The following is a 27,795-nucleotide window of genomic DNA, read 5'->3' as shown; positions in this document are numbered from 1 at the left end:
TAGGCTGCACACAAATGAATGTTAATGTTAATTAAAGACCAATGCTAGCAAACGTCTCCTATAAAATGCATGTTGAAATTACTATAGCACTTAACCATGAATACAAAAGCCACACCACACAAATGGCTTTTAATTGGTATATTTTTTTTAGCAAACATGTAACTATATTTAAGTTCTTTCCATTGATCTGTTTTTTTTTTTTTTACTTTAATATTTAAATTATTTCATGAGGTTAAATTATATGGTTGTACCCTACTTGTGGTCAGTCAGCACAAATGCCGATCAACATGATTGTTTGCTTTGACCCCTTTAAATAAAGTAAAAAAGAGCAAACATTCGCTCTACGTCAGAGCATCAGCACATCCACAAATCTTTCTAAAGCATCATTGGCTGGGAGGCTTGAGTGAATTTTGACGCTTTCGTCGGCGGCGATATGAACGCACAGCAATAGCGCCACCCACTGGCAACAGAAAGTGACGTGTTTTAATGCTGTAATGCACTACTAGCAACATACAAAAATATGCAATTGAGTACTAATTATGCTAGAATTCCAAAACATGCTATTATCTTTATGAAGCAGGAATTTCAAGCATGCAACATCCGACCTGCCCTAAACTTCACGTTTTATTAGAGTCCTGGTATGAAGACCATGGCATGGCATGCTTTACACTGTATTTCATTCCCTGAGACACATTTAAATAAAAAAATGCCATGAAGTACCAAAAATGCGAGAAACATGTTAAATCATGCAGCACTAAGCTAGGTGCTAATGAACGCCACAAAACCAGAAGCTGTTGTAATTCAGGCATACAATGTCCAATCTGACCCAGACTAAACAAATCCTACCCTGAACACATCTACATGACAATATTCTGTTATAGTAATAGCGCCACCCACTGGCAATAGAAAGTGACATGTTTAACTGTGATGCACTACTATATTATGTACTACTATAAATACTAAAATATACCATTGAGTAGTCTACTAATTATGCTAGAAAAATTCTAAAGCATGCTATTATCATCATGAAAGAGGAAGTTGTTGTAACTCGAGCATACAATGTCCAATCTGCCTCATACGTAACATGTTTGATAAACGCAATACAAGCTCTGTTTTCCTAAAGCCACCGGGTGGTGGTGGCGCGAGGGCCCTTTCATCGCTGCTTGCAGCTATAATTTAAGTTATCTATTATTACAATGAAGACAAAACTGGAACATTCAGAGATGGATGGTGCAGCCAGTATATGGTGAGAGAGTCATTGTGCAGTCCGGATTTGGAACTTCTTAGTTTATTACCTTTTCAGGCCTTTTTATCCTCAGAGAGAATTTGGAAGTATTATTTTTGCAGCATATGTTCTGCCGACAAACAACTAAAGCAAACTCCTGAAGACATTGAGGGTGTCAGTAAAAGGCAATATAAACTTATGTGTGGACACAGTTGTTGAGAAGAAAACTGTAACTGTATTTCCTAATAACATGTTATAACGTTATATAACAATGGAACATAAGGAGAGCTTCAAGATAAGGTCAATAAAGATAAATTTGAATTAAAAGTTATATATAAAATTATTATTATTAATATATATATTTTTTTTTTCAAATTTTTTTTTTTTTTTTTGGCTATTCTATTCTTAGGCGACAGGAACAGAAAGAGGAAGAAAGTAGAAGAAGAAAAAGTTTTTATTGTAATACTCTATCTTTATTTTACTTAAAGAAAAACTTTACTTAAACTTAACTTTACTTTAAAAAAGCCTTGTACACATTGTATTGTATAATATAAAATGTATGTATATATATATATATATATATATATATATATATATATATATATATATATATATATATATATATATATATATATATATATATATATATATATATATATATATATATATATATATATATATATACTCAGATATGTACAGTAGCATTTAAGTATGAAATTGAATGAATAAATGTATTCTAAAATTAAAACCACATAGTCTTCAAAATACGATTTTTTTTTTTTTTTATTTAAGATACTGTATTATTAGTTTATTCAAGAGCAGTGGGTGATTTTATTAAATAATTTTAGAGGTGAACTGAAAAATTCTCGGATGGCACACCAGAATTTAGTGTACTGAACTATACACCTTCGCAGTTTTCAGAGTTTGCCAGATTTGTAGGATGTTTGGTGTGATGATCATTTTGTGATTTTAAACAAAACTAAGACTGTTGAAATGATATTCGACCACAAATTTGTGAGGGATTATAGCCCTGTAATAGTACATGGTAATTAGGGGTGTAAAGATACACAAACACAAATTTACAAATGTACCACAAAGGTCAACTCGGTACTCACCATCATGTCAAATTTTATTTTTACTTAAATAAAGATATTCTTTATGAAACCTGAGGGATTTCTGTCCCTCCATTTAAAGGCTAAACATAACTAATCAAGTGGCCTAATCTAAATCCAAGTCTTCTGAAGAGACATGAACGATGGCTAATAGCTTAGAGTGTGGAGTGGAGTTTCTTTAGGGCGACACCCACTAGTAACCCGTTTCTTCTGTGGAACTTTGAGGCTGAGGTGCTGGCCTGGGACCTATCTTTTGTCCTTCGAGGCCTTTCCAAGGCTCCTTTTGAGCCGCTGGAGGAAGTCTTTCTGAGAAGTTTCTCACTCCGAAGACCATATTTCTTTTTGCATTTCTTCTCTGAACAGAATAGGAAATTTACAAGCCCTCACCATTGCACCCTTGTGCTTGGAATTTGCCCCAGGCATGGCTAAGGCCTTTCTCTCTACAAGACCCAGGTATATTTCCACTAATCCTGTGAGACCTATCATACTCCATGCCTTCTGTCCTCCTCCTTTTATGACATCAGACCAGGAAAGACTGAATATGCTTTGTCTCATTCTTGCACTAGACACAATGTCCACAGAGTTGCCCTGTGGAGGACAACTGAACAGTTGTTTGTTTGCTATGGACCACCCTCGAGAGGGGGTCCGGACACAAACCAGAGATTGAGCAAGTGGGTGGTCAAGACAAATCTCATTTTATGTGGTGGCCGGACAGCATTCTCCCCTCCGCATAGGAGGGGGCAACTTTCATCAATCACCAAGAAACTTTCATATGCTCCACCATTCAGGAGCTTATACTACTGCTGTATTTTAATATGGCGTAGCTTATTTTCCACGTAACTTCGTCACCCGTTTTGTCGAAGTAGTCCCACACAGTATGCTTCTGTCTCATTGCTTAATTTTGTGTCGGCATGTGTGATTCGTTGCATGTGTCGACGCGCCCCGTGAGTAAAAACAAAAAAACAAAAAAACAAAAAAAACTTTAAACCGTTTAACTGATAGTGATAACCTGTCAAAATTCTTACTATCGGTTAACGGTTAAACATCCCTAGCTGTGACGATTTCCTTGTGTGGTGGCTTTTTTTCGTTGTGCCGATTATGTTGTGTTGTGGTTTAATTTAGTTGTGTTGTGGCAATTTTGTTGTGTTGTGGTTTAATTCCGTTGTGTAGTGGCAATTTCGTTGTGCTGTTGTTTAATTCCGTTGTGTTGTGGCGATTTCGTTGTGTTGTTTTTCAATTTAGTATGGCACTACTGGGCCGCCGTAGTATGATTGTTCAAAGCATTTCAAATCGTTTATTCTTCAGGCAGGACACTGTGAGCACCAGGCGAGAATGCTGCCTGTATAGAAAGTGCAAGTAATGTGTGAGGGGAAAAAAATACTACTAATTTTTGTTTCAGTCACTACTACATTGAATAACTATATATAATGTTGAATATAATGTTTAATGATGCAATGGGGAAATATTTGTCGGTTCTAATAATCATACACAAATAATAATAATAATAATAATGATAATAATAATAATAATAATAATAATAATAATAATAATAATAATAATAATAATAATAATTATTATTATTATTATTAAAGTAAAAAAATAAATGAAATAACCTCTTTATGTAATATATCGGGATACATATTCAGTTCAGTATCTTGATATATATTGAATCGTGATACAAGTGTATCGTTACATCCCTAATAGTAATATTTTTGAACAGGTTTCATAATACACATACGGGTGTTTATGGATAATTAGCAGAGGTGGACAAAGTACACAACTCCAATTCTTGCTTTTACAAGTACTTAAGTATCAAAAGTAAAATAAAACACATTATTTCATTATTGTTGCTTTGTTGTAAGACTGCACACAGTGCACATGGTGTTTTAAGCCAGTCATGCTTAATCTGACATGCTAGCATACAGCTACCATGGATTCATTTAACTATTTGTTTAATAGTTACAAAGGTCTTATCAAAGTTGAAACCATACTAGAATTTCTACATGAAAATAATAACTTCATATTCGATCTCCATGCTTAGTGGTGTATCCACACGGCTGTGGCAACTCTGCAGGCAAATCCATTAAAAACAAATATTTCACAGACCATACTTCTTATCAGTATGAATTTGAACAGCACATTTTGATTTTGTTTTAGTCTAGTTTTAGTCAACTAAATATAACAAGATTGACTGTTTTAGTATATTAAATCGACTAAATTGAGTACTTGTGCTCCAGTGTCTGAAAGGCAGCTTTGTGTGTGCAGAAGGATTGAATTAAGCTTTTTCTTGTCATCACCTTTTTCAGACTTAAGTCTGCTCTTCTCTTTCTCCCAGACATTAACATTGTTGTGCAATTCAAATGTGCGCATTTCATGCAGGACATCAGTTCTGGCTAGATGTCTTCCCAAATTATCCCTCCCTAAAATGTGTCTCATATTTATTTGTTGACGGAAATGTCAACAGATTTTTGTCATAGTGTGTGTCATTCAAAAACGAAGTTTATTTCTGCAAAATGTCATATGAAAATTAGGACACAAATTATTGATCTACAAAATTAACACCACTTTATACAGACACTTTAGCTCTAAAAAAACAGACAATTTCCCTTTCAAGCCTTCACCAGTAATAAAAAATGTAGACACCTTTTAGAGATTACTGATGGGCTGTCTGCAAAAACAAAAAACAAAAACAAAAAACCCACACAAAATAATGTTTTAAAGAAGATTTTTTTTCCTTCAAAACCATCTACTGACTTTCAAAATGGCAATTTAGAAATTACTTTCTACTTGTACATTATTAATTTATCCTGCTTCTCTCACACTTTTGCGGGAAACAATCATAGACTTATGGGACTTAGGACTTATCTACCTGGCGTGCTGTTGGCGGGTTTAATACGATAATGAATAGAGAAGGATGGATCGATGCCTTTTGATCATGCCTCTTGTGGTCTGATTGGTTGAAGGACTGTCCATACAGAGTCTATTGCATACTCTGTCATTCGATTAGGCCGGGGACACACATTGCAAGCGTGCCGTGAGCGTCTCGACTGCGTGGCATGCCGGTTTTTATTCCGGCTCCCATGTTAACAGGTTAGAGCTTGCACACTGCCTGCGTGATACGCGCTGTTCAAACGCGTGCATGCTTCAAATAGAAGAGACGCCTATTTTTCACGCGACACGCGAGCGTGTTGTAAAGGTTTCCAGGCAAAATAGAATAGGAAAATATATTTATATGAATTTTGACACGAATACATATTAATAAATGACATTTTCATGTTTGAAAGTCTGTAGGTTAACATAAATGCAGATATAGGCCTAATTGTAATAATAAAAAACAACATAATTATCGATTTTGAAATATTAAACCTGTCAATACAGAACGAAATATTCTGTAGCCTATTTTGCCGTAAAATACCATAGATATGTATGATCAATAGGATACTGCCGACATTGTCTTTGCTGTATCAATAGGCAATATATTTATATTTAACATGAAGTATAGGGCTTCCCCGTACATCAATAGCAGCAGCAGCACCGCGTCAGGCACGCTTCTGGTGTGGAAAAACGGAGAAAACACCACGCTTGCAGTGTGTCTCTGGCCTTATGCTCGTTGATCACGCCTCTGGTGCAGTTGAAAATACAGAGCAGACTAATGTTCAGTCTTAAAATATTGAGATTGGTCTGGTGATAGCCGGACAAGAAAAGTGGGTCCATTTTTGTCAAATTTAATATCTTTCTTTCTTTTTTTCTATTATTAAAAAACAATATGTCTTATTATGTGTCTCACTCAATGTTATGGAGAGCATAATAAAACATACAGTTGTCTTGTGTGGGGAGGTTGGGAATTATTAAATTAAACAAAGCTGAAATTCAATTACATTCAATTATGATTCATTAACACACTAAAATGGCTGATTTATAAAACTCAATATACACAAACCACACTGACACTGTAAGTGGCGATTAGTTGTCAATATCAATGACGCTACATTTAATGACCCGATTTGGAAGACTAATCTCATTAATCTAATGAGGTTTAATCACATCATTTAACAATGAGGACTAAGCTCATTTCAATGTGCTGCACGTGTTCTGTAAGAGTTCTTCTTTGAGGTGTTTGCATTAGATGTAAACACATCTAATTTGTTTTACACAAGTGAAGTAGATGAGAATCTGCTGTAGAACTAATTCAAAATAAGGGAAATTAACATTTCCATGCTTGTATAAAATGGCAGGGATGTCTTTTTAGGAGGCACAGCATTTTCTCTTCATTACTTGTCCATGAGGATGAGTACCACACTGATCTGGTTCCAGGTAGTGGCACAGGATCAGATTACAAAATGCATCTAATGGCTGCAAAACTGTGCCATCACTTGCCCCTGGGACTCAGAATCAGGTATTTCTTCATTACAGTATGTACACAAACAGCCCTACAGCAGTGGCATAGGGACAACTTGTAATGTTGAAAAATGTATGAAGTTTCTCATTTCCTTTCTGAGCATAATTCTAAACAGACATGAAGTGAAAATAAAGACAAATGAAAGCCTATGTTAGTTTGTGGGGTGGGTGTTAGCAGAGCTGTAAAGAGTACCTGAAAACCATAATTAAAGTTACAATATGTAATAAAAACTAATACAACTCTGTTGTATATTAGGTTAACAAGTGTACTTACATTATCCCAATTGTAGACTGTTTAAATCAGTATACGTGCATTGCTATCAATCACATCATACACACGTTACCCTCAATTTCCATTTCCAGATTTTTGAAGAAACCATGGAAACACCAAAGACGCTTTATATATATTCTGTGTTTTTTTTTTAGACAGATGAGCAACTGTTTGGATACATTCATCGACAGAAAACGAATCATTGTCATATAGCTTAACTCAGCCCCACCCTGTTTCATATCACAGTAACATTGATAAATCTATAATACATTAGTTCATTTCTGCCATGCATTAGAGTCCATTCAGATTCTTTTCCACCAACTGTAGAGGTGAAGACAACAGCTCCCATGATTCTGTGCAATCACGTCATCAATTTACGCTTTTGTTTTGAATAAGTCCAATACCACATGAGTAAAAGTCTCATTATTGATTTCACAGACAGGGCTCATATTAAGCTAGGATAAAGCCTTAAAGGGGGGGGTGAAACACTCAGTTTCAGTCAATCTCATGTCAATCTTGAGTACCTATAGAGTAGTATTGCATCCTTCATATCTCCGAAAAGTCTTTAGTTTTATTATATTTATAAAAGAAATATGGGCTGTACAGAGTCTTTCCAGAAAAAAACGAGCGCCTGGAGGTGTAGGCGGAGATAAAGAATGACGAGCGCGCAAAGCGGTGACGTCCTCAAGCGTGGAGAAACCCATGGCTATCGATCTCAGCTAATAGATATATGATCCAGAATCATTCGGAGGCTGAAATAAATTGAACAGGAGAAACAGCAACAGCAGGACGTCTGTCTCTGTGGTATGTACTGTACTGTATTTAGTGGCCTGTCAACATTTGTGTCTCTTTACTCGCAGTTTATGAGGACATGATTCGGTTTATGGACTATTGTATGCGACTAAACCTTAGCAGTAGCAAGCAAAACGGTTTTGCACATCAGACTAGTGTAACGTTATACATAGAACAACAATTGAGTCTGTTAGCGCATTTGAATGACGAAGCACACGATCGTGTCGTTTACTGATGTTTACTCACGCGCGGATAGCCAACAGCACAGACATTTGAAGCAGTTTTACTCACCGGCTGCTTCCAAAGCAGGACCGGCCCTTTATCGCTGGGACCGCTCTGTCAAAAACGTACTTCTTTGGAATGATTTGGTGAAGTCCTGACAGCAGTGAACGGTGGAGATCCACTTTGCGACGTGACTGAAGCGATGTTGTGAAGCTTCTCGTCATTTCTGCGTTCAAATCGGGTCAAATGCAGCACTACCTTCCCGGAATGCTGTGCTGAAGCATTAAAGTCGCTTGATGTCACCCATAGGAATAAAGTGGAAAGCGACGCGGACTATAACGATGACTGGATCTGTACCTGAGAGAGTGTTTATGGGCCCGTACGGCCCAAACAAGGACCTTCCGCTCTATTAACGTCAAGCCGAGCCATACTCGAAAAAAAACTCTCTGAAACTTTTGAGAAACCAGAAGGAGTTTTTTTGACACAGAAATACTCCATCAAACGTCCACTATTAGTTTTTGAAACGTTGTCTATGTTTAGGATGGGAATCCAAGTCTTTAACAGTGTAAAAAGCTCAGTATGCATGAAACAGCATTTCACCCCCTTTAATGGAATTAGGACATTTAAGTAGATTTAGTAAGTTTTATAAACATGTCTTTGGAAAAAGAAAAGAAAAACAAATGATGTTGTGCATCTAGAGACAAAACAGTGCAACTTTCTTTCACATAAAACAACTCAAACTTGCATTTTAGTCTGAGACTAGGCCTGTAAAACCGGGGGTTCGAGTATCTGATTTTAACAGCACTTAAGTATTTTACTAATACTGAATGCAGGCTCAAGTACTCAACACCTTAAGCCAAAAAACAAGAAACAGCTGATTTGTGAGGAGAGTTATCACTTTTATTTTCTAAATTTGGTGTGCAAAGGAGTATATGCAGAAACTTCATTGTGATGAGGGATTTCCGCAAGTGTGGGGGAAAGCCACGGCTGCTGTAGTTACACTGCAACCATGGCCACAAAGAAAAAATGTACAGCAAAAAAGGCTACAGACGATTACTTGGTTGAAAAAAGGAAAGGTAAAAGAGAAGATGACATAGAGGTGGAGCGGCTGCTTCGATCATGGGGATTACAGGTCGAGTTAGCAGAGACATGATGGGTATCTCTCCACCGACTCATCTGTGAACTGAATTATATCGACCACTGACTGCTCCTTCCTTCCCTGGCTAATATTTGCTTCCCTGGCTAATACTTGATTCTGCACACCTACACCAGATTACATTCCCTATTACCACAACAACGTGAATTGCTGGAGCAAGAGAGGCTGCAGCTGCTGTGTCCAGTCTGGACTGATTTATGGCCATCACTCAGGCCAGTGGTGTAAATCCTCCCAGATTTGGGTCTGCTTTGGTCATCACAACAGGTGTAACTTGGTCACTAAGCAGCACCATTCCCATTAGAATACAGATGCTATCGCTTTGTCGAAAGGCGTGTAGGAATGGCTTCCCATATAGGAGTAAGAGCACACTCCATTAGAAGTGTAGCATCTTCTAAGGAACTATCTAGGGGTGTGCCCTTACATAATATTGGGGCTGTCAAAATGGCAGAAAAACTAAATTGGATTTCTAAAAATATATTTTATGTTAGATTAAATGACTGAAATCCACATAAGGTCACGATCAGAAGTAAATGCAAAATGCACCTGTCACGTCAGCTTCTATTTCACAATCTATTTCGCATAAGGCACCAGTAATATGCATTTGTGTTTGTTTGTTTACAAGAAATACTTCAAATAATGGGTTTTAATGTAAAGTGGGATGAATGTGGGGTTGATGAGCAATCCAAAATGCCTGAATAGGTTGTAATGGCTTAATACAAACAAAATAATTACTATAAAAGTAATTAAAGGGGAACTTCAGCGCTGGGGAGATGAATCTGTATTTAAACTGGGTCATCAATGTAGTAGAAATTTGAAATTATTTTTGAATTTGGTGCCTTCTAGACTGAGGAAAGACAGAAGATGTATTTTTTTCTCATGGGGATAAAAGACTACAATTCCCAAAATGCTTCCCTGCCCTGTGAGGCCATTCCCAAAGCCACCTACTTGATTAATACTGTGACTGAGTTGGAGAAGACACTACAATTAAAAACTGAACGTGTCTGTTCAATATAATGAGTGAGTCACCGCGCGAGTATCACAGCACTGAGCACTAACTGCACGAGTGAGATAAATGAGCTGAATGAGCTGAGCTCTGAGCGTGATCTCCCATCTCCCATGTGCGGGTTCAAAACATGCTTTTGGTGAACAATTACAGGATTATTCCTCACCGCGTTTCAAAACGATGTAAAGTACAAAAATCTCACTAAACTTGATGGGGGCAGGGAGTGCATGCATGGACCACATCAGAACTACGACTGACATCTATCTGTTTTCAAACAGACTACACAAACCGATAATATGCGTTTTTCAATATGATTTACATTATTTAAAACCTGACATTTCAACAATTCTTTAGACATATCTCATATTTTAGTGACAAGTATTCACTAAGTTACAGTTCATTTTCTGACAAGTAACAGAATGGACTTCATTGAGAGAGATGGCCATCATATTGGCTTTCTCTATTTTGCAAAAAGCACAGCAATTTGTTTTTATTGTGAGTGTACACCAATAAAAGTAGACACTTAACAGATTATAGTGATGTATAACCAGTGATGGGAATAACGGTGTTAATGATACATGGCGTTCCTAACGGCGTTAATTTTTTTCAGTAACAAGTAATCAAACGAATGACTGTTTTCCCCGTTACGGCATTACCGTTACTGATAATAAAATTCAGCGTTACTATAATTGAGCTCACTGAAGCGTGTGTGTGTGTGTGTGTGTGTGAGTGTGAGTGTGAGTGTGAGTCAGAGAGAGAGAGAGAGAGAGAGAGAGAGAGAGAGAGAGAGAGAGAGAGAGAGAGAGAGAGAGAGAGAGAGAGAGAGAGAGAGAGAGAGAGAGAGAGAGAGAGAGAGAGAGAGAGAGTGAGAGAGAGTGTGTGTGCGTGTTGGGGGGTGGTTGTTGTACACATAACTAATTTTGATAGGTGGGTGGAAGACAACAACAACTGATGATGATTAATGATTGGCTTGGGTAGACACATGCGCACATGCGACCAGGAGTCAGAGCGATGGCATGTCCAATGACTTTAAAGGTAGCTTTTGCAAACTGTAAGTATAAGTGCTACTTTTCCCTCGTTGAGGTAAAAGGTAAGAATGTTTATGTTACGTTCCCAGGAAGAGTCTCTCCATGTTGGTGAACGCAATTGATAACATGAGCTCCGCAACCAAAAAAAGGACAGAGCGACGACATTAAAGCAACCAGAACTAGGTTTTTCTCCACCGCAAACTCTTATCACCAAGACAGAATTTAACAAAATATTACCTGGATATATAGTTGAGGACATGCTGCTGTTGTTGATAGTTGAGACGGATTTAACGGCGTTATTAACGCGTTAACTTTGACAGCCCTAATTTGAACATTTAACAAAAGTGTAACACATAACTTTACTAACACTGGCAATAAATATTGAGTCTAAATATAGTCTCATTTACTCATTTCAACTGACTTGTGGAAACTGGTTAAAAAAATCTAAATTATATGATTTATTACTAGATACATTATGATTGGGGCTTGATTTATTATGATTTATTCATGATTTTTTTTTTTTTTTAACAGTAACGCAAAGTTACTTTCCATGGTTAGGCGTTACTTTTATTATAGAGTAATTAATTTACTATCTCAGTTAATTTTTGGAACAAGTAGTGAGTAAATATAACTAATTACTTTTTTTAAGTAACGTTCCCAACACTGTGTATAACACTTGTCCGTATGACCAAAATTGACTGAGTTCTTTTGCACCGATAAAGAGAAAATAAACAAAAACAAGGTGGTATCGGCGGCGCAACCTCTACAGGTTAAAGCTACATCACAGAATTATTCCAAACACACACCATAATGTGCAGCGACAAATATAAGTGATTAATATGTTGATTACTCTGAACAGTGTAAACATTGTGGTTCTATCCAAACACTGACACAGCAAAACTCATTGTTTGGTGAAGTTCAAGTGGCTGTTTAGAAAATGAGTCATTAAGCTTTGTCCCTGCATATGAGCTTTACCCGACATATGGCTTAAAATACTTGGGTGCTTCCTGTAGACAGCAGTGTTAAACACAAGTGTCTGGTGACGCTTCACCCTGTCTGTGTATGTCACAGCTCTGCTTAGAGTGATGATCTGAAAGAGCACAGACGAGGATGAGGAGGCCACCAATTCATCAAATACTGTCCGTTTTTTTCAGCTTTCTGCTAAAGTTTTCTCTCAGATGACAAATGAAATTGAAGACTTGATAGATGGCCGTCTTATCCAGGGGCTCAAGAGACCCAAAGAACAAACAAAAGCATATCCTTCATCTTCTATTTGATGTCTTATCAGTCTTGACCCCAGACTAGACAAACATTTATCTATTTGCTGAGACCTCGAGGACTTTGGGATAAAAGTTTTTAAATAATAAATGGCTGGATAAAAGCAAACAGGACTGTGTGGACATCCATTGGTATTTGCCAGTCTGTGTTGTATAAAACGAGAATTTTAAATTGTGAACTATGACTAAGACAGATTATGACTATACTACGACGGCTAGATTTAGTGGGACAAGCCTTTTTTTCTTGTTATTTTAACGTGCTGAGTCAGTGCTGCCATTCAAAGCTAAAACAAGTAATCAATTATTAGCACGCAGGCTGCAGAACCGTGTCCATCCCACCCTCTGTAAAAAGTGCTGACATGGAAACAGACGAAGATGATGGGAAGAGAACCCAAATGCAGTTAATTTATGGTGTGTAAAGATTCAAAAACATGAAACAAAGTATTAAGAAAATCCAAAACTTGAAACAAATCATTAACAAAACTTGACTATGAACAGCCCTGGCACATGGAAACTAGTAATGAGCTCTTTCGAAAAACAATCCTTCATGAAACGTATAACTTTACAAATCTTTTGTTTCAAAACAGTGATTCGGAACACATATCAAACTGCCAAAGTCACATGATTTTAGTAAACAATGCTTTATACATAAATTTTTTAGACATTCCAATGGATTACCACTGGGTGGCTATCTCTGAGAGCCCATGAAACCCTCGGAGGCAAACCATTAAACAATATGGGTTTTACTTGATCCCTGATATTGTACATTTCTATATGTTTTAATGAGACATTAGTATAATTAAAAAAGTATAATAGTAGTTAATAGTAGTTAATATTGCCCCGTTTAGCTGAGCCATCCATGGAACAAACAAAACATGATTGATAAAATAACACATTACTCACTTGATATTTAGTCTTATTAGATGGTTAGTTAATTGCATTTGATTGATTTGACTTTCAATAAACAATGAGTTTGTAAAAAGTATTTTTATGCATGGCCTGAGTTTTTGTAGCATTGCCCAGTAGGAGGTCACAGAATGTGTCGTTTTGAATGCTTAGTTTATCCCATCACTAATGAGTGTTGAATTGTTTCGAATTGTTTTGTATGCCTTGACGTCACTTTCCTGCTGGAATACGCCCCTCAGTAAGACCAATTGGCAAAAGAGCTGCTGCATGACTGGAGTTAATAGCAGAAACATGAGTAAAAGTAGTTTATCAGTTTAAACTAAAGGTATAAACTGTTCATTGCCATGGATTTTATCGGGTTTACAAGAAAAGGTAGGACATGGATATAATTGCAAACTGTAGGCTACTGTATATGTGTGATTGCACGCTGTCACGGCATTCGAGTACACACTCGTGCAGTGGGCAGCCCCATATGTCTGACAGGCGCACTGAATGAATATTCTGCATTATTAAAAGTTGTATGACAGTAAACAGGCTAGCCGTGACTTAAACGCGGCAAACTTTAATAGAGAGTAAAACAAAGGTGGGACACCATAACTACATGCCAGCACCGTAACTTAAAGGTGCACTATGTAGTATTTTTGCAGTAAAATATCAAAAAAACACTAGGCCGGTGTTATATATTTTGGTCAGTTGAGTACCTACAATATCCCAGATGTTTCCAACTATTTGTAAATTGTGAGAAAATTGCTATTTTAACTAAGGACAGGGACGTTTCAGCAAAGCGTTTGAGGGAGTCGCCTGTCAATCGCGTCATATCTGCGCTACCCTCGGTTTCGGCTTTTATTTGGCAGGAGCTCTTTACTCTTAGCAGTGTGAACAAGTGAACGCACGGAGTAACGTCATAAAATCATTTTAAACACACTTAAATGTATCTAATATGATAAACAGAGCTGCATTACCTCAAAATCATAATCGGAAGAGCGGATCAGTGTAGGCGACCGTCGACTGTGTCCCGTCCCGTCATAATAAAAGTCCCGGTATTCGCGAGGCGGGTATTTGTTTAACAATCGCTCCAGCAGCTGTGCTCAGGTCCACAACACTCGGTCCTGCTCTGCTTTACACTACAGTCACGTTAATAACCGCATGCATGAACGTGATTTCTGCCCAAGTCCCATTTTCCACCGGCTGTGATGTGAAGACCACATCTCCCAAGATGCTGCGCTCACACTTTGCGTCATCAAACTACACATTTGTTTTGAATAGGCGCCCTCCAGTGGACGGAAAGTTGCATAGTGCACCTTTAATTTTGACGGAAGACTAAACAAAGGCAGAGTACCGTAACTCAGTTTGAGCGTTCTAAAACAAAGGCAAAGAGCGGTAACTGCTGTTACGGTGTTCTGCCTTGGTTTCTCCTGGGCTTTTTGGATGTTACTGTTAAGACAATCCATAATTTTCTTGAAAAAACAATGGAATTGACTAACAATATTTATCCACATGATAAAGGAGGTCTTGAATGTCCCAACAATCCCCCAAAAAATGAATTTTCGACCAAAAACGAAGTTACAGCCCTTTACCTTTGCACGGCAGAGTTAATCTCAAAGCTATTTCAAGTTTTAGCTGTTTTTGTAGTTTTGTTGTGTTTTTTGCGCATTCACGCTGTAAAGCAATGCACTGTAAACCAATGCAGTCACCCCGTTCGACGTTGACATAACGTGCATAACCTCTATATGAACATAGGCTTGTTCGACTTCATGTGGTGCAACAAGGATTGGCTACCGCTTGAAAAAAGCAAAGCCTTCTGTTTAGAAAATGTGTCCGCCCCTCCAGCCGCCTTACGATCTTATGTGCCATCACATGTGATTTTAAGGTGACACAATTTATTCTCATTGGTTAGATTCTGTGATGACAAGGACAATGTGGTTTTTGTTTTGTTTTTTTGTTTTTCTTCTTAACATAATTAAGATTATGCTATCTAGTAATATATATTCTTATTGTATAAAACAAAAAGTTTGGAAGAAAACATTCTGGTTAACCTATTGCTTATATTTGGGAGAAAAAAAAATGGCGTGGTCTGCCATGAATGGTATTGGTTCAGCACACACCGGAAAGCACAAAGTGTCCGACCTGATGGCCGTCTCTGTACTACTCAATAGGGACTTTAAGCAACAGCCACTGATGGAACGGCGTTCTGGCATTCTATTGTGCATACGCAACTTTAACTGCTACTTCTTGACGTTCTACTGTAACCGTCTACTACGGGAGAACAGCTGATTTGCCGTAGTCATTAATACGTGACAGATTAGATTAGTAAATATAGTTATGTGGCATTTTAATTGTATCTGTTTATAATTTAATGCCAAAAGCAACCATTTCCGTGCTTTTTAAATTACTTGTTTCTTTGTATTTTGTCAAATGATGTTAAATGATCCATTACGCCGTCTCTTTATTGTTGCTTAGTGATTTTTGCGTTCTTTGGCTACGGCAGTTAACTGTTTACTTCCAGTCGCTGTTGCCGTTCCATCAGTGGCTGTTGCTTTAAGTCCCTTAATATATCTATATTTTAATATATCTATATTATATTCAAATATCTTGTCAGATGTAGGCAGGCTAGTGTAGTTCATCTCGAACAACCCTCATGACACATAAGACTGGGGAAGCACAAGATATAATCAGGTGATGGCAAGTGAATCACATGACAAACAGGAAACATGGCTACGAGAATTTCAAAAGAAAAGAAAACATGACCATGAAACCAAACCAAAAACAAATAAGACATCGTCACTAACGCTGTCATATTTATACAGCATATTTAGGAAATTGAAATGATCATGTTTATAAAATACTTGTATTTATAGGTGAGTGTAGGTCAAGTCAAGTGAAGTCAGTGACATTCCATGTCTTGTTCCATGATACAGAGTGACATTTCACTCAGCTCCAGGACCATCTGTGTTTTTGTTTGCTGTATTCATGGTACCAGGACATCTAATAGCTTGTTAATTCAATAGCAAGAACAGATGTTAGCTACGCTTTTGTTTGGTGGCAAAGTCTGGCCTGATATGTGACTGGGACCAAGCCAGAGCTTCAGAAGCTTATCTGGGCTTTGTTTATATCGTGATTAGTTAGGGCTGTGCGATATTGACAAAAAATCTCAATATTTTCTGGGATTTTGTTGATAACAATAATTAGACAACATTTTGCTGAATGTGTTTTTGTGCTGGTATCTTGACTGGTTTGTTGTGGACAGCTTTTCATAGTCTATTCTGTGAGGTGGATAGTTCACAGCAGTGACACAAATGAACTGTTTTCATTTGCAGCCTTAAACGGAAGGGCATTTTAAGTTTTGCTAACATTATTAGATGTATGCATTATCCTTTGTTAAATTCTTACATTTTAACCAGGAAATTAAATTAGAACAATAGGGCACTACAGACCTTTACCAGCAGCATTTAGATGTATTTTCATTGCAATTACACTATTGCTAAGATGTTTGAAATTCTTTTTGAAATTATCATTATTTTTAATTAAATTATACTTTAAATATTAAACTAAAACCAACAAGAGGCAGCAAGTCACTGCGTTAATAAATGAGTCATTGAGACATTAAAATGACTTATTCAAACAGCTGATGAATTGAGGAACTAAATGCCTCTGCGTGTTGCTCTGAGACACACCGGTTCTGTTGCAGCTTTGTTTGAAACTATCTTTGCTGGCCAAATAGACCATACATGTAACTCACAATATGAACTCTTTTTTATTGAACCGATGTATAAACTCAATGCTACAACAGCAATTGTTCTGATGAAACGGTATCATATAGAAATATAAGATAAAAACTAATTTTTGTCCCCATATATTGCATTTTGCCAACATCCATAGGCTACACTCTCTGATTTTTGCTTGATAATGTCAGCCTCCACAGCTATAAAACAACAATTACGATATTATCGTAGACAATACATATCACACAACCTTATAATTAGCATATCTTAAATGGCAGCTGTAAGATCTCGGAGGAAAAGCAGTAGACAGAATAGCTGACCCAACAAACACTGAGTTTTAATCACCACCTTGTGGTGCTGCCATTTTGGCACATTTGACACCATTACTAGAGTTAAATTAGTGTGAAATCTGTTGAAGTTGAATAAAGATTAAATAATATAATCAATATGTTTCTGTGATGTTACTGTGATCTCAGTAATCTGTTGTGTTGCACATACAGTATCTATCTGTTTCTTTTTGGTGTTATGGAAATGGCCACCCTAGACGCTTCCGGGTCGCTAAAGACCCGAGGTATGCATTTAAGGGTAAAAGAGCTCAAATATTTTGGCTCAAATTAATATTTCATGTATTTTTCATTTACTTAACCAGTAAAACTGATAAAAGTTTGCGACAAAAAAATATTCAGACACTGACCTGACCATGTTTTGCTTAAGGGTGCGTTCACACTTGTAGTTCGGTTCGTTTGGTTTGTTTGGTCCGGACCAAAAAACAAAAACAAACATAATAGTCCTGGTCCGCTTAGCGTTCACACGGGCATTTTTAACAGCGAACCTAAAGTTACCGAACCAAAGGCACAGGGAGACGCTCACAACCTGATTGGTCGGCTTATATGACGTAGGAGCTCGTTTACCGAACATTCAAAACAATGCTGTGTGCGGATTACACGCGCGGGCATTTTATGCGTGTACATGGTATTATTTTTTACCAGAGAACTCATGAAGAGCTCATGAAATGTTCAAAACATTCAAAACAACGCTGTGTGCTGGATTAAACGCGATAATTTTATGCGTGTAACACATTTGGCATTATTTCTTACCAGAGAACTCATGAAGAGCTCATGAAATGTTCAAAACAACGCTGTTTGCTGATTAAACGCGATCATTTTATGCGTGTACATGTGGCATTATTTTTACCCGCTGAGAACTCATGAAGAGCTCATAAAATGTTCACAACATTCAAAACAGCAGCAGGATTTCCTCCGTTGTGCAGAACAGAGACGGCCGCTGTCGTCTGCACCTGCTAATAATGGGCAACACAGGAACTTTGATGAGAAGAGCCAGGTATGCTTTTTGTGTGTTTTTTCTAGCATTTTCGAAACATGCTCGTCTGACCAAATATTGATGAGGCTCTTCCTCGTTGCTCCACGTTTGCCCTCTAATGTTAAAGTTACTCATTTTGGATACACCGATCTTTCCGCGTCGCCAAATCAGCTGCATTATGCGTCGCATCTTGTGACATTACGTCCGGTTTTTGGTCCGTTTACATGTCTTTGGTCCGTGTTGCGTTCATATATCAATCGAACCGCACCAGAGTTCGTTTGGAAGCGGACCGAGACCCATCTTTTTAGCGGTCTCGGTCCGCTTGTTTGGTGCGCACCAGGGTTCGGATGGCAGCGTTCACATATGTTCAAATGAACCGTACTAACCGAGCAACCGCACCAGGGTTCGTTTTAATCGAACCAAACATGACAAGTGTGAACGCACCCTAAGTGTATGTTCTTTAATTGCTAATGTGACCTTTTACACCACAAACTGAACAAAATGAAGCATTGCTTGGTATTTGGTTGACCTAAAATGTTATCTAATTGTGTACTTAAATGTAACAGCTGACAGCTGATTGGTTGATAGTTATCCATTACATACCTTTCTATCAAAGTTATCTGACATTGTCAAGAATAATATTTTCTGACAGAGTTGTTCTAAACAGAGTTCTTGTCACATTCTTGCCACACACACACACACACACACACACACACACACACACACACACACACACACATATATATATATATATATATATATATATATATATATATATATATATATATATATATATATATATATATATATATATATATATATATATATATATATATATATATATATATATGGATGCATTTTAACTATTAGGACAGGGCTTTGATTTTAGACCTCCATAATCGCATTATACCTATTCTGACACACTTTTGACCAATTTTAGTAATAGCTCTGCATTGTACAATCACATTGTCAAGTTTTTTTTTTTGTTCCTCCAATCAGCCTTTGATTCTAAAGTAGTACAGTAACACAGACTGCTGAAAATTACATAATGAAATGAGATCTCAATTACTCTAAACTGTAGACACTGCCAACAATATGAAAAGAAGAGAGAAAATGGAAAAGTAAATGAGGATATAGTTGCATGTAATGGTGTGGCGCATGGAAATAAGAGGAAATTAAAATAACAGCGCTGTTTCAAAACGAAGCTTACTGTATGTAGACAGTTTCTTTCGAAGTGACTGAACAATCATACATAGCATGTTGGAATGTTGCAAAGCGAATGACAATACAGTAATATGCTTACAATTACACAGTACACAAACGGTTATAAATAGCCTCTATTTATTTAGATTTAGCATTTTTATTGATAATTTTGGTACTTCATTGAATTAAAGGAAGGAAAGTTGTGACACCAACAAGTAAATAAAGTTTTGATAATGTCTTATTTTTACATTGAGATATAACTAAATTCTACTATACAAAACTAAAATATTTGTCAGGTGAACATTTATTTTGACTTGTTGTCGTGAAGACTTTTGAGTTGATGGTAGTTTTTCACAAATTAAATGGTAAAATGCTAATGAAGTAACTCTCAGAGTGGCTCTGGAGATGATGCTCAAGCATTCCCGTCCTCGTATGAGATGGCAGAGATAGAAACACGATCGTCACACGCTATTCAGTGCATGTTTGAGGTAAATTAAAAAAACGTGCATCTGCGCCATTCATTTGTATTTAAATAGTGTTTTGGCGGTATAATTTTCCCCGACATTAGTCACTATACTGAAATGTGGCACAGATTTATTTAATGTGAATCAGTACTCGGTAGTACCGACGTTGCCCTTAAAAGTACAGAGTTCGATACCCAACCCTAGTTACAAGCAGTGATGTATAAAATGCTCAAAAGCCATACTTGAGTAAAAGTGTAGACATCTTTCCAGAAACTGACTTTGGTAAAAGTCAGTGTTTAGAATATTACTTGAGTAAAAGTTTTGAAAAGTATGTGATATCTATTGTACTTAAGTAAAAAATTATATTTTTCGTATTATACACAACCCAACACGGGGTTAATTGTAACGCATGGTTTAACACTTTCCACACATGCCAGGATGAAACTTTGTTTATTAACTAGTTGCCATATCAACACTATATAGAGAAAAGAATGCACCAGAATTAAAAATAATAATATTTGGAAGATATTACTGAACATTTAACCATAGAAAAAGTACATTTCTTTCTTAAGTTTTTTTTCATATCTGTTTTTCGTGTTTATTTAAAATAAGACAAATATGATATTATTTTAATATTATATTTTTTATTTAACAGTTGAGATCGTTCTTTAATGTTGATCTAACTGCAGAAAACACAACCCACGGTTTAAATCCCAGTCGCGCAGGTAGTTAATAAATCTGCATTACAATGAGTCCCTTTCAGAAATATGCTATGATATGCTATACTTTTATGAATTCTTTTAAAAACCATGAGAAAATAAAATTAGTAAATTAGGACTGAGAGTAAATGTTCCGAAATTATTAATTATTATGTTTTAACAGTGCTGTATAGCTGTATTTAGTCAAACTCAAAAATGTGTGTATTTTTTATGATAAAAAAATGCAATTATTTTATTTAAAAAAGTGTATTTTTAGTTTGTTTTGGATATTTTTAGATTATATCAGATATATAATCCATATAGGATATTTTAGCCATTATAGGGCTAAAAAAGTATACAATTTATAATGAAACAAAACCACATAATTGCAAAAAAATAAATACTCTGAACACCAAGTGGATTTACACAAACTGAGAAAGTCAAAAAGTGTTAGGTTGTGCCCCGCTCTCCCCTACAAATGTTAGCATCCTCTCAGCCTCGATGGCATTAATACAACATCTAGTCAACAGATTAGTTACTTTATAGTGATAGGAAAACATGTACTGTAGTGGACAACATAGCATTTTGTTTTCTATGTTTTATAAATAGTATAAATAGTACGAGTGTGCAATGTCGTGGAATGTATACGCCAAAACTCATTTTGGCGTGTCTATGGCACGCTGTTTTTCGCGTGCATATGACACGCATTTTATGGCATATTATACATACGAACCCCCCACCCCACCACCCTAGACCTACCCAAGAGCATGTCATATACGCCCCACCACCCTAAACCTACCCAAGAGCGTGTCATATATACGCCATAAAGTGCGTATCATATGCACGCGAAAAACAGCGTATCATATGACCACCAAAATGAGTTTTGGCGTATACATTCCACGACATTGCACACTCGTACTATTTATACGCATTTATGTGTGATCGGGTTGGTTTTAAATCTGTTTTAGAGTGTCCCGCTCTGTGCAGCATGCAGCAGCTATCACGTGTTAGCTGCTATGGCAATGGATGCAACACAGAAAATTTAAATTGCTTGCTTGCAGTCTTCTTAATTTATTTTGTAGTAAATAACAAAAATGCTTTGGGGAAATGTATCGGAGTAAAAGTATACATTTTATGTGGGGAATGTAGTGGAGTAAAAGTAAAAGTTGACAGAAATATAAAAACAAGTAAAGTACAGATTCTTCCAAAAATATACTCAAGGACTGCCAAAATGAGGTACAATCTGGAATAGCCTTAGAACTGTTTTCAATACATTGCAACAGCCTAAGCCTATCTACACTACATGTGTCAAAACAAATGTGCAAGGTCATCTAAATTATATTTTTTCCCTCATCAATTTGTCCTGCTGTCAGAAGTAGCCTAAACAAAAGTATGTTAGAAAGAGTGTTAGTGATGTTAGTGAATGTGGCACAACATTTTGGTCTGTCTTGGTAGTTAGCCTACTAGATTTTCATACAGAGCTAATTAATAGAAACATTTAGAGAAAAGCTATTAAGACACAAGCGAGCAGGGTACCACTGAAGAACTCACTTGAAACTTTCCGGCCTTCTTTAACCTCCAAAGGGTTTCCTCGTTTAGCCAGGAAATGTATTTGCCTCTGCTTTCAAACCGTGACATATGTCAAATTAACAGCACGGCTCGCTGTTTGTCTCCATAGCAGGGTGGAAATGCAGTTGGCTACATTAATCTCTTCTTGGGCGGCGCTGCTTAGAAGACTAAAGCTGGTGCTCTAATAATGAACAACAACAGGACTGAGTACACTTGACGTACCATTAGCTGTCCTTTCCTTTCATTATAGCTAATAAATGCGCTTTGTATGAGGGGGAGCCAGTGTGTGTGCGGGCAGGGAGTAAATGGCTGTGGCACAGTGGATCCTAATGGCTATAATGTGATACAGTGGGTTCATAATTCAGGTTGGGATGCAGGGTGATTAAATCTTCATTACCAGCAGACTGTTTCCTCTCCTGCAATTTATATTACTCTTTCTTTTAAATGATGGATGGACCCAAACAGTTTATGGCTTCAAAAACAGCACAGAAATCAGCAAATACAGCTATGAGGAGAAAAGAGGACAGCATGTCCATAATGGAAATGACTTGTGATTGTTCTAGGAAAAAGTACAGCAAACACTAATTAAAATATCGGACTGTAGGCTAGATTAACCGTCTAGTAGTAGACATGGAATTGAATTGACTGTGTGCAGGGAACACTTAATGGCATGCACAATAGGTAGTGCGCACAGTCATAACAGTTGTTTGTTTTACAATATGTTTGGCCTGGTATGTCAAGCATATACTGAAGCTCGACTGCCGTTTTGCTCTTGCCTCTAAGAAATTTGAAAACAAGGTGAGGGATTTGGATACACAATCTGCACAGATGACATTAAGTCAAGTTGTTCTCGATGGCCAAGTCTTTCAGATAAGCAGATTACTCGCCACAGTCACAAAATGCAGGGAAATCGATTTCAGTTTTCGTTTTACCTAAGGTTACTGGTAATGAAAAAATAACCAGAAATCATATCAAAAGACAGCTTTTACACCAGGTACTAGAAATGAAAGCCCGGGCAATTTAACTTACGCGCTTTATGTCTTTTCCAAATGTCTCGCTGAAGCTGGTTCCCAAAATCTCAAACTGAACGTGGGAATTTGATCCATTGTCCATGAAGTCCATAATTCCGGTGAGACCAGTTATACGGCCCTGTGGGGAAAAGACTGTCAGAATCAATAAACAATAAAGCGACACAGTAAAAATAACTGATCCAGATCAAAGAGCAATGTGCTGTTCCCTTTTATACATTGAACTTTACCAATTGCAATTTAAAACCTTTAAGCTTTCTTGGGCTTGAGAATAGGAATGGTCTGGGGCCAGTGGGAGAAAGATCTGGCTCAGTTGGTACTATCAAACCTTGCCTAATTGGACCAATGCTGCATTTACACTGATCAGGCATAACATTATGAAGGTGAAGTGAATAACACTGATTATCTCTTCATCACGACACCTGTTAGTGGGCTGAATATGTTAGGCAGCAAGTGAATAGTTTGTCCTCAAAGTTGATTAGAAGCACGATTTCGTAAACATAAGGATTTGAGTGAGTTTGACATGGGCCAAATTGTGATGGCTAGACGGCTGGGTCAGAGCATATTAAAAACTGCAGCTCTTGTGGTATTTTCCTGGTCTGCATTGGTCAGTATCTATCAAAAGTGGCCCATGGAAGGAACAGTAAGTAACCGACAGGAGGGTCATGGCATGGGCGGCCAAGGCTCATTCATGCATGTGGAGAGTGAAAACTGGTCCATGTGGTCTGATCAAACAGACGAGCTACTGTAGCTCAAATTGCTCAAGAAGTGAATGCTGATTATGATAGAAAGGTGTCAGAATACACAGTGCATCACAGTTTGTTGAGTATGGGGCTGAATAGCCACAAACCAGCCAGGGTGCCCATGCTGACCCCTGTCCACTGCCGAAAGCATTAACAGTCGGCATGTGAGCATCAGAACTGGACCACGGAGCAATGGAAGAAGGGGGCCTGGTCTGATGAATCACATTTTCTTTTACATCATTTGGATGGCCAGGTACATGTACATCACTTACCTGGGGAAAACATGGCAGCATGATGCACTATGGGAAGAAAGCAAGCAGGCAGAGGCAGTGTGATGCTTTGGGCAATGTTCTGCTGGAAAACTTTGGGTCCTGCCATCTATGTGGATGTTACTTTGACACATACCTACGCATTGTTAAAGACCATGTACACCCTTTAGTGGTATTCCCTGGTGGCTGTGGCCTCTTTCAGCAGGGTAATGAGCCTGTCATTGAACAACAATGGTTCAGGGATGGTTTGAGGAGCACAACAATGAGTTTGCGATGTTGACTTGGCCTCCTAATTCCCCAGATCTCAATCCAATCGAGCATCTGTGGGATGTGCTGAACAAACAAGTCTGATACATGGAGTCCCCACCTCGCAGCTTACAGGACTTATAGGATCTGCTGCAAACATTTTGTGCCAGATACTACAGCACACCTTCAGGGGTCTAGTGGAGTCCATGTCTCGATGAGTTTTGTGAACAAAAACGGGACCAACACAATATTAGATATAATGTTGCACAATAAAGGTCATAATGTTATGCCCGATCGGTGTATATAATCAGTTCATTTTATGTGTGCATACAGCTGCTGTTGAGTGAGCAGATGAAAAGGTGTGAGGTGCATACACATAGATCAACATCTGGAATTCAGAAACAGCTGTGTCTCTAGATGTTTTTTTGTTTGTTTGTTTGTTTTTTTACTAGACAACGTTCTAACCCACTGACAAGCTGTGTGTGTGTGTGTGTGGGGGGGGGGGGGGGGGTATTTTCCAATTACTTACAGTCAATTTGATAAATGAATATTCAGACTATAACACAATGTTTCGTTATTTTTTAAATACTATTCATTATGAAAAAAAAGTTTGTTGTGAATTTGTAACTTTTTTATTAATCTATAACTGTTATATAACAATATCTTGTTATATAACAATTAAATGACACATTTTTAAACATTAAATGAATAAAAAGACACCATTATCGTCTTCTTTAAAGCAACACTGCTAACCTGCAGCTTTAAAGATTGTGACCTTTAAATCCATCCAGGGTCACCTTTTGACATATTGAACTCCTCTTAGCCACGTGTCATACAAATGCTCAGGTCAGAGTTCACCAAAGTTTAAATCTCACACACATTGAAATAGGCATATATTTAAAAGGCAAATGTAGATATATACACCTACAATAAACCAAGTATGCAATATATATTTTACTCTATATTATTTAGGATGGATACACTGCAAACTGGAATGATTGAATTATAATAAGCAAAGCATAATATTAAAGCAAATTAAACTAAATAATTAGACACTGTCTTGATTAAACCACTAATAAAAGTAGTCCACAGTTCTCAGTTGGTTTTGGATGTGTAGTGTAAGGCTGGAAAAACCTAGTAGATGCCGAAATGTCTAATCGCTCTGAGAAAACAAAGCAAATTAGCATCTAAACTAATTCATACAGTTAGTGTCTCTGTCCGAGACGACATCACACTGAGTGAACCATCAATGAATGACACTAATTTACATGCCTTTCTTTTCACATGAAACTTCCCCCAAACTCCTGCTGCCCCTCATATTGAGATCCCCTGAAATGCACCAGAAATCTCTTTGTTACAATGTCAATCCTCACGATACAGTATTATGTGTTTGATATCATTTGAAATGTCTCAGTGCGACTGGTACAAATATCTCTACTCCACAGAAGTAAACTAGAACATCCTAAATGTTTTAAGAGTTTAAAGATATCTTTCCTTGGTGTATGGTGGGTGTGGCTTTCAGCCATTTTGCCTTTCTTTCATACAAGTCTATAGGACTTGATTAATGCAAATTCCTATTGTGAACTGATGTTTCCATTTGAAAGAGTTTCAAATGGTTCTGGGTATGTATCTGGTTCTGGGTATTTAAGGAAATGTTGCAAAGAGCTCAGGGCTCGATTCTGTAGTCAGGTCAGCCCGTAATGCTGGACGTTTCAAGATAGCCAGCTATATGTAATTTTCAGAAGTCAGGTATACATTTCATTCTTTACTTCAGAGTATTTGATATTATATATGGATTAGGCTACCTTTGAATTGATTATGTAATTGGCATTAAACATTTACCTGACTGTTAATAAATTGTTACGCTTTGATTGATTCTGACTTGCTCTAGAATTATTCAGGTTGCGAACGGACATGATTTCAACAAAGGGTTAAACGGAATAATTAAATGGTTACTTAAACTATTAAATAGGAATGACCAAATAACCAAATGGCATTCTAACCTAAATTCTAAATTATGATTAAATGGAGTCAGATAACGAGGAATTGGAATAAATACCCTTTTCCCTGCTGAAAAGACCGAACGCGCAGCGACCTTCACCCGCCGATCGTTAGCCTCCATTGGGACAATTTGGGCGGCCTTACAGTAGCCATACACACAAATGCTGACATGCACTACACAATGTATTTTTATGTAGATTATAATAATCAAATAGAAAAATTATTATTACAATATCAAGTGAAATACATGTAAAATTAAATATAATCATGAAACACTGATTGGCACAGATTATTCAGTGAAAACAATAAACCAGTAAACTAATCTGAGTAATAAACAGGTATTATTGTAAATTATAAATCAGCATTATTACTGTTAAAAACTAAAACTTTAATTTAAACATTTAACAATCTTGGCAACTAAACAAACCTGAAAAAAATAATAAAAAATAAAAATAAAATAATAAAAGCAAAAAAAATAAAAAATAAAAATGAAAATATTAAAATAAAAGCAAATTATAAATATTAATAAATTATAATAGTATATAAACAATAATAAAATTAAACTGTTATAAGCCTTTATATGTTTACTAGCCTTTTTTGAAGTAAATTTATCTTGGTGTGGTGTCCGCTCAACACTTGAAATGCATCACCATGAAAGGCGTACAGGAAGGTTCTGTGACAAATCTATCCATGGTGTGTCCCTCTCAGGGCCGATTAAAGGTTTCTTGCAGTTCTTTGAGGTTCATATAAAGTTAAAAAGGCATGAAATTGAGGAACACACACTAGACCGCTTGCTGCCCCTAAGAGCTCACATAGGCATGAGCTTGTAAGATGAGACATCAGCCGCAGCGGCCACCACACCAGCTATGTGCAGCCTTCAGAGGCCCTTAAGAGAGTTCTAAGTGAGGACAACCAACAGCTATTTCAGCTTGACCGCTGTGCTAGTGTTCAAGACAAATGTGATTGCAGCAGTGAGAGGGGAAGGCAGGAAACAACCTAGATGAAAGCAATTTGCATTTCAAAAAGCCATATGCCTGGGACTTGATATAAAGCAATTGAAACTATCATCTTGTCACAGTTGCTTTTATTCAAATACTCACTATCTTGCCACTTTTAGTCTTGCAGGCTAGATCCCCCCAACA

At 37.1% G+C, this 27,795-nt stretch overlaps 1 protein-coding gene across 1 annotated transcript in view; it reads right to left on the bottom strand.

Moving 5' to 3' along the window:
• The window catches only part of grid1b (glutamate receptor, ionotropic, delta 1b), a 741,339-nt gene that overhangs the window by 48,912 nt on the left and 664,632 nt on the right, over positions 1 to 27,795 (bottom strand). The window contains 1 exon segment of the mRNA XM_067429947.1: positions 23,396 to 23,515. Within this exon segment, the coding sequence (XP_067286048.1) occupies positions 23,396 to 23,515 (120 nt within the window).

Source organism: Pseudorasbora parva, chromosome 21, assembly GCF_024679245.1.
Source record: "Pseudorasbora parva isolate DD20220531a chromosome 21, ASM2467924v1, whole genome shotgun sequence".
In the NCBI taxonomy this organism is placed as follows: domain Eukaryota; kingdom Metazoa; phylum Chordata; class Actinopteri; order Cypriniformes; family Gobionidae; genus Pseudorasbora; species Pseudorasbora parva.
This window is presented reverse-complemented; position numbering and strand designations above follow the sequence as displayed.